We start from the raw sequence: 16,924 nt of genomic DNA on the forward strand, positions 1-16,924 counted from the left end.
GGGACCAATTTTTCCATCGGTTGGTCCGTCGGCGGAGGTGGTGGAACCCGCACGACATTCGCGCGTCGAGGAAGCAGCTATGTGTTCAAAGTACTGCATTGACCTAAATTCTTATGTGCCCGGGCCGGGCTATTCAACAAATAACAGAAAGAAAAGCTCTTCCTTTCGAGCATCGCACGGCCATTGGTGGCAGAAAGCGCGGGGGGGAGTAGAGACATTGGAATGGAAAACCTCGCTAACGACTGCTGCGGAAGATCGTCGTCTTTGAAAGGGCCCTGGCTGAATTTCCCCGGGACTGGACGGGACTGGAAAAATAACATCACCCCGGGAGCCAGGCAGCTGAAAAGAAGGATAATTCGTGATACATATTTTATGATATCTCTCCCCCTTCTCCCCTCCTCTCGCCATTAGAGGACGCACGGAGGAGACTTCCTTTTCGTTTCTGCGCCGGAAGAACGCACGAAAGCGCCTTTTTGGTCCGGGGGAGGTGGTGGAAATCACCCTCGGGGTGGAAGAAAATTCGTTCGCATGGATGATAAGTTTTGCTGGGAAAGCTGGTGAGGGATTTTTCTTTCAAAATCTACGGGTCGCCGCCTGTGTGTGTGCTGGGAAAACGATTTTCGCTTTCTGTTTATTTGTCTTGTTGCATTTTCGTTTCTGTATTTTTTTAATGGCTTTTTCTTCGCAGGAGCGAGTTTGGTGAAAACCATTAGAAAGAAATGTATATACAAGAAGTTATGATACAGGTATTATGTGATTTTCATATCGGGTCCTTGTTTCATTGCCTAGGGATCTTTTTAGCTTGAAAACAAACATAATCCAATGTCTGGTTTAAGAGTTATGAGAGAGAGAAAGAGTCAAAGACACTCAGCCCTAAGGATATAGAATGCTTCAAAAATATAAATAATTATGTAATTTATAGGTATTGGAACTGGAGTTTTTAGCTTCAAGTTTAAGCAATTTTTAAATTTTCCTTTTCTTTTATCGAATTTTGTTGTCATATTACACTTAGATTGAACTTTATTATTTACAAAACTCCCAAACCGTGTTATTAAGTTTTGTTTCTATTTTTATTTATTTTGTTGTTTTATTGTTTTTCCTGTTTACATTATGAATATTGAAAACGAATAGAATATCATAAATTGTTTAATACATAATTTGAATGGTACCAAATAGGAATTATATTTTATAAATCTACTAACTGATAATTCGTAAAAAATCTTGTCGTCTACTCACAAACATTCCTTAGTTTGAATAAATATAATCTCCTTTGTTAAATTGCACAAACCCCCCACCCATTGGAAACGAAACCTCCATCAATCACGTGCCGGCCGAATGCACCTTACCTCATTCGAGTTTTCGACGCTCCGTTGATGCTGAAAGCGAAATTAAAACGGTCTGGTGAAAAATCAATCCCTTCGTTCGGGTTTACGTTTTCCCTTTTCTCGCTCGATGGGCGTTGTTTGTCCCTGCTTTGATGTGTCTTCGAGGCAGGCTCCCGTCCGGGGAGCTGCATCCATGCATTCCCGGTGGACGGAATCATCAACGTTCGGTTTCGGTGGATGCAAAATATTGCACCAAGCGCATCCGTGGAGTGTCCGTTGTTGTGTCATGCCTTCCCGTAGTGGTTATTTGTTATCACATCGTCCCTTTTGTCGGTTGTTTTCTTGACATTGAAATAAAATTTCGAGCGTTGTTTGCATTTATATTGGGGAATAGATGTTTTATAAATTATTTAAAACAACATTTCAAAACTTTTAAACTAATTTTTATGTTTTGAAATATGCTTCCGATCCTATGAATTTAAAATTGAAGCAAAACTTCCAGAACTTCCAACAGTTGATTGCATCGGAAGCAACAGTATCGGAAGCTCGAGCAAGAAAAGCTATCAAATGAAGTAACGACCATCGAATGCAGCCAAACACGACGAGGAATTTGCGCAATAAAAGTTGGTCATAAAAAAAGTAAGACACGAAGCGCCACGTGGGAGGAGAATGAAAGCGAATTAACTCAACTTTTCCTTTGTCCGTTGCGCTTATTCAAAGCGAAAACAAATAGAGAAAAAAAGGGGATTGCACAGTAAATAGTGCAATGCTATTGGTTGTTGGTGTAGGGAAAAGGAAAACCCTTGGCCGTTGGGAAATAGAAAAGCATCCTTTCGCGGGACAAAGGGAAAACTTTCCGCGTTCGGAGTCGTTGTTTTGTACTTTGACAGATTGGGTGTCGGAGGTGGATGCAACGAGGCGATGGAAAGAGGTGCAGTTTCGGTTTTCCACCAACCTTACCTGTAATGGGACGGGATGGGACTTTTCCTCCGAAGCGTGGAAAACTCTATGTACTATGGCGAAGGTTTAATGGCCCTCGCTGGAAGGGGTTCGATTGTTTCTTGTGGTTGTTTATTTCTCCCGGTTGGCGGAACTCACCCACACGCGGGTGTATCGATGTCGTACTTCGTCTCACGGGCACGAGACACGATCGATTTTTCTCACCAGCTCACCAGCGAGTGAGAAAATGGCCAGACACATAGCCCCGCGCCGTCGTCGTATCGCCCGTTGTGGGAATTTTGCGGACGGTACGAACACACACTTTGAGCTGTTGGTGTGTGTGTGTGATCCATTGATTCCGGTGCACCACGCCGACCTACGCCAATAAACACCGGTTCGGATCGGTTTCCCGTGGGGGAGGTGGGTGGATGGGGGATGTGCTGCAGCTTCTGCACCCTTGCACTTGATATTCCGAAGGGCTTTGGGGTTTGTGTGTACCGTTTGCCGTTGCTGCATTTTCAATGCCTTGCGGTGTTTCGGAATCGTCGATGCTGCTGGGCCGGTTGCATGTTGGAAGACGGTTTTTGTTTGGCCTTTCGTTTTACCCGATTCCCGGGGAGGGTGGGAATTGCGTGCAGCAACAGAAACAGAAATACACCCACATAACCGTTGGCCATCCGAATAGGCAAACACTTTCGATCGATTTTTCCTACGCCCTGCAGGGAAAAGGGTTTTATGCTTTTCTACGGTGGTGTGCTGTATTGGAGAATGTAAAAAACCAATAAAAATACACTCGATTGTTCCTTGAGGATAAACACTTTTAATCGGGGTTAATCTGCTGGAAAATTTAATAACCCGTGGGACGAAGCCTTCTCGGATGTCGGTGGATTGGAAAATAATCTCACTTGTTCCAGACAAAGTAGGCTGTCCTAAAAAGCTGAATGACATTTCATCGTTTCACATCTTCGTACAACTGACTAACTGATGTCTTTTTCTCTTCCTTCATTTACAGATCTGGTTGGAATCTCAACTCCACTAACTCGGCTGCTACTAAAGGGATTTACTACGGATTCACGGTGCCATGCAAGGCAGAAGGATGCTTCCAGGGTGTAGCGTTGCGAACCGTTCGCCACAGAGCAGCACGTTGGTCAGCTTGCGGCTTGACCGAGTGTTGAATCCGAACGACAAATAAACCTGTTCCAAGAGAAGGAAGTACGAGGAAGCGAATACCAATTTCGGAACGAAGTGCAATAGAAGGAGCATCAACCGTACCCCGCGGTTTCAATCAATCGTAAACTCCAGCGTTTGAGTGGAGTTATGCAGGACGAATCGAAGAGTAACCATTGCAATCTCTTGGCAAGTGACGTCGGTCACGGAGGACATTAGCGTGTAAGCGAAAACAACAGTCATCGAGAGAAAGACCGAGGGAGTATAAGAATCTCCGACGGACAAAAGCAAACATCGGTAAAGGAAGTGTCAAACGGGAGTGAGGAATCTCCTGTGCAGAGACTTGCAGAGTGTCACCAATCCTGATCCAAATCAACACCTCCCCTTTCGGTTGGTCATGTACCGTGTAAACATCGTCAGCGCAAATCCGACCGTGTCAGCGAGTAGCAGCAGCAGTAGCGGAAGCAGCAGTGGGAGCGGAACGAACGTGATCCTTCAGCAAGCGCCACAGATCATCGGGCTGACCGGTGCAAGCCACACCATACTGGCAGGGCAATCGGTAGCGTCCGCTGCCGGCACCACGGCACTGCCCATCGGCACGATTGTCAGCATCCAGCAGCAGCAGCAGCAGCAGCAACCGCAAACATCGTCCTCGTCGTCCTCGTCCGTTCCCGTGCCAACGGCGACCATTATCGGGCTGAGTGCGAGTACGCTCAGTGCACTGAATGCGGCAACGGTGGCCGCCGGGGGGACGATAGCGAGCGGTGGCGCAACGATAACGCCCGTTACGGGCAGCACGGGCCCGGTTGGAGTGGCCGGTACCGCTGGCCAGCTGCTGAAGGTTACGACCGCCGCCGGCAACAACAACAGTATCAGCATCCTGAAGATCGGTGATGACATCATGCTGAAGGCGGTCAAGGTGGAACCCATCCCGAGCGACACGGGCGGTGGCACTGGGGGTGGTGGTGCTGGAGCTGTTGCAGGCGGAAGTAGTGCCTCATCCGCATCCGTTAACGGGAGTAGCAGCACGAGTGTCACTGCCAACACCGTCACCGTGACAACGATACCATCCACCAACGGAGGCGGCCATGTTGTCTTCGGTGGAAAACGAAGGCACGAAAGGTTGGTGTTGGGGGTTTTCAGTTTCCCATCTGTCCCACAAATGCTGAGTAAATTTAAAGTACCATATCATATAATATCTTTCCGTGTGAAGAGCTAATATTCTCGTAATAAGTTTTTGTTTTTTAATCCTTCAATATATCTACTTGTAGGTTGTTACAAATCCCCAAAATACTGCAGCAACCATTACTCACTGAAATATGTACCGAGGGCTATTGGAAACACGCTGACCAAGTGCCAAGTGTAGCAGACAGTGCTATTGTTTACGTTAAATTTAATTAGACGAAGCTATAAATCACTCCACGGTTCAGTTTCGGTCTACGGATAACGAGTCCAGAAAGTGAAACAAAAACAAAAACAGAGCCGTCCCTAACCACGGACAACTTGCCGGACTCGCCGGCAAAACACGGCTGAGGCAGAAGCATGTGCAGGACACTGCCGACCGCGGAATGACGGAAGTGCGCCAATTCGTTTACGTCTGGCTACTTTGTGTTAGCGTGCTTATGGCCGCAGACGATGAGCGCGAGTTGACCTATTTTGGGCGGGGAAATCTACCCTTCCTGCCCTCTTTTCGCGGAGTCTCTTCTCTTGTGGAGTGTTCGTTCCTTTATGTTAGGCGGATGAGGAACCGTTTTTTTACGCTATGTATCCGCATTTTCTGTCCAGGTTGGGGAGACATAAGTCGTGCTTCGAGCTACGGGACGGGTGGAAAATCCAATTTAGAAGTTCAATTAGTAGAAGAGTACCTGTGTGTCTCGTTTAACCCTTCAAATAACAAGGAAAATATTGTTTTGTGACAAAACAACGGCACACATCAGTTGTTTTACATAATATGTATAACATTTAATATGTCTTTGGTAAATCTTTTCATGAAAATTAACATGATGCGCAAAATTAAGTTCATTCAGTTGTTTAGAAACAACAATTTGAGGGGTTTAAAAGTACAACCTCAACTTGCGGATCAGATAAAAGTGCCGTTTCGCCCCAAGGCCGCAGTAGATAACGCCGTAGACAACCAGATACGCTCAGATACATAGTCCGTAGGTTGGCATCGATTTCGCTTTCCGTTCGCATGTTGGCGCTTTGCTTGCTCCCCTTCTCCGTTGGAAACGGACGTCATCTTACCGGAAGGCTGCAACTCGATACGGCACTTTTTTCCCCCGCATTAGTGCATCGCCATAAGCCGCTGTTTGTCATAGGAGGAAGATAAAAAAAGCTTCCAGACGATAGGCAATACCACTCGATTCGCAACGGTGAGACAAACAAATTGTACGAGAGAACAAAAAATAAACCCCCCCAGACAGAATGGATTTGATAATGGAGACGTGCAAAAAGAGGAACACGATTCCGGAGTGAAAACGTAACCTCAAAAAGTAGGGAGTCGCTTCTCTAATTCCGGTACATATATCCTATCGCACCAATAGGCCTCCAGTGCGATATGTAGAGGGCTTGTTGGGGGGAATGGAGAGTGTCACTTCCCTTCGACTCCACAGCCGACACACCACCCCTACTTTTGCTCTTTGTTCAGCGCAAGGGAAATTACCTTGGGAAAGGTCGTGCACACTGGCGTCGTCACCGTCGTCTGTGTTTGGCGTCTGTGGCTCATCAGTGTTGACGTGTTGTTTGCCAGAAAATTGCTTACCGAATGTCTGGCGTCTGGGTAACACGAACCATTGGTTCTGGAGTGAAGCAGGAACAAAAAAGAGCAACAATAAATATCATTACGGAACACACGCGTGAAAGGTTGCACATGGAATGGTTCGGATGGCCTACAGAAAGAAAGTTAATTGGCATTTGCCTCCCCCGGGGAAAAGAAGTTACTTTTTTTCCTCGTTTGTGTACCGTCAAACCAATCATTCGTTCCATATTATCTTGCGCAGATCTAGAGCGCAGAAAGGATGTATTTGGGTCATACCGTCGTTTCTGGATGATTCGCTGCAGTGCAATATTTCATTGCGCAAGTTTTAATCACTTTCTTCATTAAGGTAGTTGATACAAGCAAGTTCATTTGAGTTATTAGTCAGACTACTTTTAAGTATCACCTCCTAACCGAGTGCAAGCCAACCTTCAATACTAAATGTTTCTTTTCATTCTATTCCAGCAACGAAGAATGGATATCCTCACCTAGTCCCGGCAGCGTGCAAGGATCCGCGCCGCCATTGAGCCCCTCGCCCGGCTCGCAGAGTCACACCTACACTACCACCATGTCCAACGGCTACTCGTCGCCGATGTCCACCGGCAGCTACGATCCGTACAGTCCAAATGGAAAAATGGGTAAGTCATTTGATTCGCGTTCCTTCACGAGATCGAAAAAGTCCTGCGCCGATAAATCTCTGGATAAAATGATTACGACTGAGGTGAAAGTCTTTCACGATCCGTATTGATTCGTGGTTTGATCGCGATCATGCACGCGTCCCTCTGGTGGAGAGTAGGTGTACCGCTTTTTTCACATATAGGTGGCGCTGATACCAATATTTTCAAAGGCGATCCTTGCTGAAAATAATTGGTTTTGATAAATCATAAGTGTAAATACAACATTGTGGTTCCGAACCGACCGAGTCTTGGTTGGTTCATTAGCGAAGCCCTTATTTCCAAATACGACCATTCGAATGCTAATAGGGTGCAACATCCCGGAACGGGGCAACAATGTTGTTTGTGGTGCCAGGGTCCCCGGCGTGCTATTTTCGTACCCGACCGTGGACACTCTTCTTCGGTGGTTCGGCGGAAGGCTTCTCATCCACCGACGCAAATGCAAATTGACCAATACCCCACCCCTCACCGACACCGAGCGGTGCGGCACTAACATTAATCGACCGAATGAAGCACGTCATAATTGCCATGTAAATAATATGCAGTTATTAAAACGCGCGCACACCAATTGAAACACTTTCGCCAACGGTGCTTTTTTCCATTTTGTTTTCATTTGATTGGCGCTATTTTAAACACGCCTCTGCTGTATGCTCTCTACAATGTTGTACAAGAGTTATTAAGCTCCCTTGCATTAAAATTCGGTAGTTCTTGGCATCGGATTAACTCTGACCGTGTCGTGTAATAGTCTTTTTCTTCTAAAAAATGAAAAGCTGTTGTATTTAAATTAGGGATACAATGTGAATAAAATCCAAAGGACATGCAAAGGCGAAATATAGTTCGTCGGAAGCACGTCACCGTGTTATACCCGGGTACATATTTATCTATCCGCGTTTCTGCATCCATTCGGCTGGTGAGGGATTTTACTTTGCATTGTATTTTCTTGTCGCCAACCAACGAGATCGAATGGCACGATTTCCAAACAAGCTACAAACGACCAGCTGCGCAGCGTGAAACGTGCACTGTTTGCTAGCATTTCCGTTCCCCCCGGTTTTTTTCTTCTTCGCCTCTAGTTCTGCACGCCAACGTCAACTTCGCCGGCGATCAAACTGACCTTGCACCCGTCTCTCCCCCGCTCGCGATCGGAGTCGAATTCGAATTCGCACTGCAGTGTGCATCATCATCGACACCATCATTATGCTAACGAGGCACGCGGGTGCTCGCTGCCGGGTTTTTGATGTCTGTTTGCTCGTGTTCTAGATTTATCCGCGTCCAACGGCAACGACAGCAGCAGCAGAAGGAACGGGAGCCTAGATCTTTCGCTCCGATCCATGTGGCCGTGTGACTCCGTGCCGGACAGCTGAAAACGTGTGGGTTTTCTAGATTTCTTTCGCTCCTTTGCGGGCTGAATCCACCTCGAGCAAAGTAGGGCAGGGAACTCGGAAGGGAACACCGAAAACGATCGGATCTAATCACCGGTGGTCGGTTCTTGTTCCCTTTTTTTCGTCGCCCTCGGAGACCTTGAACAGCGAGTTTAGGTATTCGAAGGCAGCTTCACGAAGAGAGCTAATCGATGTAGCTGTAATGAAGTCACGACTCACTCCTGTCATCGAGTTTAGAGGGTTGGATATTTAGCTGTTGGAATTATAACTCGGATTAGGAACCAAATTTGGATTAACTTGAACTGTTATGCAATCCATGAAATCTGCTTGGATTACCGGTTTGTTGTATTTGAGATGTGACTTGTTGCTTTTGTTTATTACTCCAGTGGCAAGAAGAAAGTAGACATATTTATGACTTTTTTCATATTTTAAAAGTGTATTAGTAGAAGTAAAATGTACATTTTCAGAAAACCAACTAAGTGGTTCTTACTCGAGTGAAGTTCATTTAAACTCAATCATACTTTTTTTCTTTTCTTGTTTTCTTGTTCTATTTGCTAAAGTGTTTAGCTTTTATTTATCCAAACGTTGGAAGCTTCTTTTACTTACGTACAACATTGTGCAATACCAAAGATAGGCACTAAAATAACAAATCCTAATGTTGTTTGAACAACTACTGATGCGTTGCTGCATTAGCTGAATAATTTTCAGTTTCTGTAGGTTTTTTTTCACTATTGCTTGCTCTGTTGTGTTGGGGCATCTTCTTGTGAAAGGAAATTGGAATGAAAAAAAAGTAAATGGAAAAAGGAGCGTGGAAAATGTATGTCTCTTTCACTTTTCGCGTGCAATTGATGGAGTAATTTTGCCTTTACCTCCACCTTCCAAGTTCCAAGATTCCTGAGCCTCGGCACCATGTTTCGATTTCGCGGTGAGCAAATTTTCTACTCCAATTAAAACCGCCCTCCACCCTTCTCCCCGCCTGCTGTACCCTTTCGCTTGGGAAAAGTAAAACCCCCGGTTTTTGTTAGCTGAAACCTGGTGGTGCAGGTTTTTTCTCTTCTTTCCTTCGATTTTCTTTTCGTCCTCCCCCCCTTTTGGTCGGCTGGTGGCGGGGTTTGCTCCAGTTCGCGCACCGTGTGTTTATGCGCGTGGAAATGCGGTGCGTCCTCACGCTAATGAGCGCGCATACATCGCAGCATTAGATCGGACGGCGTTTGCGGGCGCGCAACCGGTCGAGGTTTGGCTTGGCCGGGTCTGGTTTCGAGTGCGCGCATATCTTCATTATCAATTAAAGTGGGCACGACGCTCTCGAGAGCGTACCTACACACCGGTTATCCGCACATTTCCATCCACTCCCCCTGAAACCATATCGAGAGAGGGTGGAGCAAACGAAAGGAGGGTAGGCGAGGGAGTTTTGCACAGATCCATAACCGGGCGGGGAAACTCGAAGCCGAGGAAAGCCGAAGCCACTGCTTCGATGCCAAGCACTCGCTGTACGACGGGCATGTGATCATTCCGGTGCACTTCACCTAGAAAACTACTTATTTTTTATTTCCACCCCTTTTGCTGGCTTTTCCACTTCCATTTTCCATTTCTAAGCCGGGCGACTTTGCCGGCTCGAGCGTGGAATACTTTCCTTTATCGTCGCCAGTGTGCCAGAGCACACCCGGTGACCGGAAAATCTCCGTACGATGGAACTCCTGGACAGGCAACGGTTTGTGCCCGAAACGACGGGGGGGAACGGCGGGTAGGATGGATTGTTAATTGGCGGGAAAAAGTAATTCACAGACTGCAACCACCACCACCACCACCTTCTGCTTCACGCTGCCCGAGGGAGACTCGACTCCGGTTTTTCCGCCCTCAGCCTGGGAGTTTCTGCATCTCGACGTTCACCGTTTCGCTTTCAAGCTTTCGACGGACGGGTTTCCTTTTCCTTTGCCGCAGCGCAGTTTTTGTTTCTTCTGATTTGATAATCACTTTCCAGTTTTTGTCCAACTTTTTTTTCTTCTTCTTTTTCCTCTAGAACTGCAACTAGAGCAGGGTGAAAATGAGATCAAATTAGAAAACACAAACAAAAATAAAGAAAAAGGAATTGTTTCCTTTGTGGAGTTCCGGGATTCCGCGCTGATTACGAAATTTAATTGCATCCTTTTTCATTTACAGAAAAGATCCATTCTATTTCAGTAATTGTTTTGTTATTTTATATAGAGTTGTGTTTTGTTTCTCATTGTTTGCTATTTCTACTCCTTTCATAAATTTGTTTTGCCTGATTTGTTCGCTTTTTTGTGCCATCTGCATCTATCATCAGATATATTTATTTACTTATGAATATTAAATGATCGTATTTTCTTCAGTTGATTTTTTTGTTTTACTAAACATGTGTTAAGTTTAGAGTTGTTAAGTTAGCGAAGTTTAAGTGGGGGTAGCTAGCTTTCATAAGCACTTTTTGAATCTTCTTTATCTTCTTCTCTCTTTATTTATGATGTCTGAATGTTCGAAAGGATGGAGAATGTATGAAGTTCGAAGGGACCAACTTTCACGCTTGTTCTGTTCAGTTAGAGGGAATTTTCGGTTACCATGTTTAACTGCCATTGCGTCACTGGAAAGTTTCCTTAACGGAGGCGAAGGCGAAGGATGTACAATTTTCTCACCGTTCCGTGACTCGACGCTCGGGTGTTCCAAGTGTTCGAAAACATAAAAAGGACCAAGTCTGTTCGTTTCGCAACGTCGAACAAGTCAGTCCCGGTCGTCCTTCCCGAGCTCTCCAAGGACATACGAGTTCATTTCTCCCGAGCCCGCGCGTTGCTCGTGTCTTTCCCCGCCGGAAGCTTCCTTCCCTTCCACGTGTCTGAAGTATCTGCGGTGCTGGAAAATCGACCAGAGGAAATGGGTTTCCACGCACTACACCCCCACCCTACTCTCCAACCCACACTCGCATCGTTTGACGTAACGGACCAAATTAAACTGGAAGGAAGCGTCTTTGGGAAGCACGATCCTTTTCTCCTTTTGTGTCGCTTTTCCGACCAGACGCAAAACCAGCATCGAATGAAGTTGGTTCAGCGATGGTAGCGTGCCCTAGGTCACAGCACTGTTTCGCAAACAAGTTTTCCGTGGGCGTGTGCGCCGGTTTTCGGTGGGATGAAGCGAGGAACGTTGGCAAGCAAATAAAAGGACGAAAATGTACCACCATCGAGCACGCGCTGCTGGTTGTTGTTTTCTCACAGAAACTCCTCCCGGGAGCGAGAGGAAAGGAAATGGCGAGAACGTTCGTTTTTCCCTCCCATCACTTCCCCACCCCATTTTCCATATGTCCGATGGACCCATTTCGCAAACGGGTACGGTTTGCAGCGGAGACATTGCACTGACTTCTTGTGTAACCTTCAAAAGGTCACTCAACCGCTGGACCGTGTCCGCCTCCCTTCACGTGTCTCTCTTTCGCTCTGCGTTACTGATGGTGTTGCTATCGCACCTGTGGGGAAGATCAGGTGGGAAGAGGATGAGGCGAGGCCTGCGGTAGGTTCCTCCATTTTATCTGCAGCGAGACAAAGCGCCCTTGATACTACGGGGCGGAAAATGTAAACGGCTTGTGAAGGGCCGTGCGATCTCTCGACAGTTGACGTCAAGTACAGTGTGGTACCGAAATGTTGCCGATAAGACAAACAAGAAAAAAATGTTTCGTTCCTTTTATACTTTGTGTTTATTGCATCAATAGAAACTTTTAATCCATGAAGCATAAAAAATAGATAAAAATATGTTTGTTTTGAACACAAAAATGAAAGTAAATGTTGTATAAGTTCTTTACAAAAAAAACAGTGCTTTTTAATATATCTTTCTTTGATGTAGAACACACGTTAACGTTTTTCTACAAATATCTATTACATATTTTAGCTTTTTCTATGTATGGAGTTCTGTGTACGCTAAAAACTCTACCAATACTGAACCGTCGCTTCGGAAACTTTCCACACATTAAGAGTTTAAGCACTGCTGTTGAAGGTTTGTTTGACCAGTATTTTTTTTTATAAAATCAGCTAAATTTCATAATTTAAACTCAATTTTACTAAGGCAGCGCTCTGTGAACAGTCCAACAAACCAGACAAACACGACACTGTCGGAAAGGTGCTCTGCGAATTGTCGTGAAGAACTGTCACTCATCCAAGCAGCAAGGTAGCAGAATACACTAGGTATAACAGTTTCACAGTGGGATACAGCCCTGCACGACAAAATCAAACTGTTTTGTTCTGTGTCGTGTTTGTCTGACATGTTCGATGCAGGTTGACAGAGCACCTCCATATGATTGCATGGGTTTGATCGTTTTTTTTTTGTCGTGTTTGTCGTGTTTGTCTTGTTCGATAGCTCACAGAGCGCTGCCTAACTCAAACAAAACAGGCATGTAAACAAATGTCAAGGTGTATCCAACATAGTTACCCTAAGGTTTATACATTACGGGGAAATTGATGAAATAACAAACATTTTAAAAATGCCGTTATTGTAACTATTAAATTTAAAACATATCTCTCAAGTATTAGTTAAAAACAATATTCCTTTCTCAATCCCTTCTTCACCGAGCAACGCAAGGGCGTCAAGCTAGCTAAAATTATTTATCGAATAACGACCAGCTATAATTTGGCAGTACACTGTTTGGAACCGCTTGGCACTCATTTGGGTGTTTCACGCGCACTCGTTTAGCAGCCGGGCCCAGGTCCCAGACGGCCCTGCCGACCAGGTTGACACTGACCTGTGTCAACGAAGGGAAAATTGTGTTATCCTCATGTTTCGATGTCGGTGTTGCGTATCTGCGCCTTCGCTGCCAGCAACCGACGATAAAAAGGGCCTCGTTTTTGTCACTTTCTCTCCTTCCTTCTCTTTGTGATATTTGGTGGGTGGGAAGGTTTTTCGCAGTTCTAACGAAAATGTCCATTTTGGCTGAAGAGAGGACCGTTGGAGGCCGCGTGGGAAAAGGGCGTCTGGTGCTCCGTTCTGTTTGGCCGATCGATTTTTCGAGACATGAGGTGGGCAGGTTTTAGGACGTTTAGGCGGCTTCGAACAGCAGACAACACTCGCTTTCAAATTATGTATGTTGCCTTGCGCACGAAGGTAGACAACATTTGCTGAACGTCAGGATTTCGTTCGTGGTGTGCGGTGGACAGTTGTATGGCTTGTCGCGCCCGGTGAAGCGTAGACAATGCGCTCTCGAAATGATGATAAAAAGCTGGAAACCGATGCTCCGTTTTCTCACATATCGTAGCATCGTACGGGTGTTGCATGTTCGATCGTCACGTTTCAGGGCTCGCGATAATTACAAAATAATTACTCACCGCGGGTGAACGAGGGGAGGACGGGGAGAGGGGGAGCTAGTTGGTTGGAAAATGAGCCATGACCTGCCCTACTATGGGAGAGGAGGTGAAGTGAGAACATGAGAGAGAGAGAGAGTGAGATGACCGGAGGGAAACATATTCCCGGCAGCTGGAAAATAAATCTCGGTAGTGTGAAAACGGGATGGTACCCGTACCTTACCGTCGCCCGTCGATCATTGTTGCATTGTGCCACCGTAATCACACGGATCCATTTCTTTTTCGATGCATAATCGGAGTATCATCCGCTTACCGGGGGGAAGGCTGGGTGGAAAAGTGGAAAATAATAACACCGATACAATTCAACGAGATGTGTGCAGTAACGTACTGGGAAGGGTAGAGGAAAGGGGAAATGATTTATATTCTGTGCAATTCCAATTGCAGGAAAGTGTTAAACAGCATTGAATTGATATAATGCTTGATATCCTTTATGTATGAAAGAGTTGTAAGTTCCTTTGTAACATTGTTTGAATTTGAAAACAAAGTTTAAACCATTTTAACAATTCTAGAAAGTGACAGAATTATATTCAAAGAGAAAAACTCAAACAAAACAAGCAATAAATTGAAAGTAAGACAATTGCAAAACATGCAAAAGATACATTTTTTATTCTTGTCGAATTCGACTTGAGTGAAGTGGAAACGGCAAAGAGAAAAACTCAAACAAAACAAGCAACAAATTAAAAGTAGGACAATTGCAAAACATGCAAAAGATACATTTTTTTACAATTGTCAAATTCGACTTGAGGGAACTGGAAACGGCGAAGAGAAAAACTCAAACAAAACTAGCAATAAATTAAAAGTAAGACAATTGCAAAACATGCAAAAGATACATTTGTTTTATAATTGTTTAATTCAATTTGAGTTTAGTGGAAACATATTTTCTTTTCCATTTGAGATATAAATATTACTTATGCTAAACTATTAAACGAAGTCAAAAGAACTTTGATATCACCAAATATTTCTAATCTAGCACATATTGCCAATAATAGCTTGTCCTTTTCAACATTTCCAAAGATGACCTTTAATTGAACTTCAAATTGCAGTAATTTTGCTTAATAAATAATTAGTTTTGACATAGATAGAATTGTAGTTAGAATACATTTATTTCTACAAATCTTACTTTTAGGGGACAAAATGGATAACTCATTAGTTAAAAAAAGAATTCACGGCGTGATGCGTGCCATTGTCGGTGTCATTACGTTTTCCCGCTGGATGGGTAGGGCTTCCGACGCAACAATCGACCACGATCTGTTGCATTTGAGGTTGAGCAAGCAAGGGGGCAGGTTGTTGTCAGATCGGTGTCTGGTTTCCGGAGGGTAATGCTCCTAATGAGACGAATATGTGCATCGATAAAGTGCGAAACAACAGCGAGACACGGGAGACATTAGAGGCGGGCGGGGAGTGTTCTAACGTTAGTCACCGGAATGTGTATCGATAGCTGCTCCGACGGACTGATGCACTTTTAATGACCTTTTCTTATCCACCGTGGGCAACCCGGACCTCTCCTCTTGCGGAGAAACGGAAACGGAACACATCGGTGACGCATGTCGATGACGATTTCGACCACATCAGAAAACGAAACGCCTCGCCCGTTTCTTCGGTGGCCGTTGTGCTCGTTATCAGAGGTGCCGGGCCGTGGTTCTTTGTCGTCGGGTAGGTCGTGTTCGTGATGCGTTTCCTTTCCATTTTCACGTTGTTTTTTTATTCTTCTTTACCATTCCTCACGTTCCTTCTGACCAAAACAGTATGATTCATAAATAGTACAAACCATCGTTGGTGGAAGCCATCGGCGTGTGAAGAGGGTGAGCTGAAAATAAGTGAAAACACACCGCGTTGTAGGTGTCCCCACACACATGTGCCAGGGGGGGAGGGTATTGACCCTCTTGTCTTGGTGGACCACTTCCCTTTGGAGGGCAAACAGTGGCGAAGATAAAGCGCACCATCCGGAGACGGTGGCCTTCCAACAGCCTGTGTCTGTAGAGGGTTTTCATTATCACCTTTTTTTGCTTTACTTTTATTACACTTTCTTCACTCCGTCTCGCAATTCGTGTTCTTTACAGAACATTGCAACGGAAAGTTATAGATTTAACTTCAAAGTTAATAAAAAGGACTTTCCTAGACAATTATTTTATTTGTTCTGTTGTCTTGTGATGTTTGGTTTTATTTTTCAATTAGTTTACGTTTTTTTCAGATTATAGTTTTAGTCTCTGGATTTGTTTTAAATTCTTCTCTTTTATAATATTTCAATTTCTAGTTATACACTACCTACCATCGACTTATAATCTTTTTCCTCATTTTTATTCAATATAAATTCTACAAATTTTTCGTTTTCAAAGGTGAAGACAAAAATAAACAATCATTTGATCATTCGAAGCACGATAGCACAACGCTCTATCTATCTAACGCTTGCAGTCTGGGGCAACAATAAAACCGTCCGCGTCTTTTATCGCCCACCGTCAAGTTTTGGCAAACGATAGGAAACGCCGGAGCCGGTTCGCCTAAAGGGAAGGCTAATTGCTTTTTAAGTGCACACACAACTTGTGTTAACTGGTGCAAAGGTGCATGGCCTACCGTGGTTTGTTGTTGTCGTCGCTCGTTTTTGCATTAATTCCCCACGCGCTGACAAACCTTCGCGCGGGAACGGAACACAACAATTCGGCTTGTGCTAGGTTAGTGCTTCGGGTTCGAGGGTGCGGGTGGAGGGTGCGTACAAGTGCACCGGGATGCAATTGCACACTCGGGGTGTGTGTGTGTGGTTGCAGAACCTATCCCAATGCGGTGCAGAATTGAAGATGGTTAATATACGCTCTGCTCGGTGACGACTCACGTACCGTTGAAGCTGCAAAAATAAAGCACCAAACAAAACAAAAAAAGCGAGATGGTAAAAAGTAACATACGCACACAATCATTCACTTAAATGCATTTCAATGTAACAGGGACACCGAGGCAGTTTTCGTCGCGGTAGTAAATGGGCGACGTTGATAATGCAAATATCAAATGAATAAAAAACACTCTCTTGCAAACAATCACACACACACACAGTGAGTTTCGTCTCCGAGTGATTGCATTTCTGAACGACCTTCTTTATTGCCCATTGTTGCAGCTCGCATCGCTGCGCTTGTGATGAGTGGTTTGAAAACAAATATATCATCCTGTGCATCGTGCGATGGCGCCGGGTTGACGTTGTTCAATCAATATTTGGCGCAGGAAATTAAATTTTAATCCCGATCCTTTAAGAAAAATAAAACCCCGCAAGAGAGATTCGTGGCGATGAAATTAAATTTTAAAACTTTTTAAATGATAATTGTTCAAAGAACATTATTTTTGCAATGTAATT

At 44.7% G+C, this 16,924-nt stretch overlaps 1 protein-coding gene across 1 annotated transcript in view; it reads left to right on the forward strand.

The window, feature by feature from the left end:
- The window catches only part of LOC131258808 (ecdysone receptor), a 199,106-nt gene that overhangs the window by 58,006 nt on the left and 124,176 nt on the right, over positions 1-16,924 (forward strand). The window contains exons 4-5 of the mRNA XM_058260190.1: positions 3,277-4,553; positions 6,652-6,824. Of these exons, the coding sequence (XP_058116173.1) occupies positions 3,829-4,553; positions 6,652-6,824 (898 nt within the window). The 5' untranslated portion in view covers positions 3,277-3,828. The remainder of the gene's footprint in view (positions 1-3,276; positions 4,554-6,651; positions 6,825-16,924) is intronic.

Source organism: Anopheles coustani, chromosome 3 (genome assembly GCF_943734705.1).
Source record: "Anopheles coustani chromosome 3, idAnoCousDA_361_x.2, whole genome shotgun sequence".
NCBI classification, from domain to species: Eukaryota; Metazoa; Arthropoda; class Insecta; order Diptera; family Culicidae; genus Anopheles; species Anopheles coustani.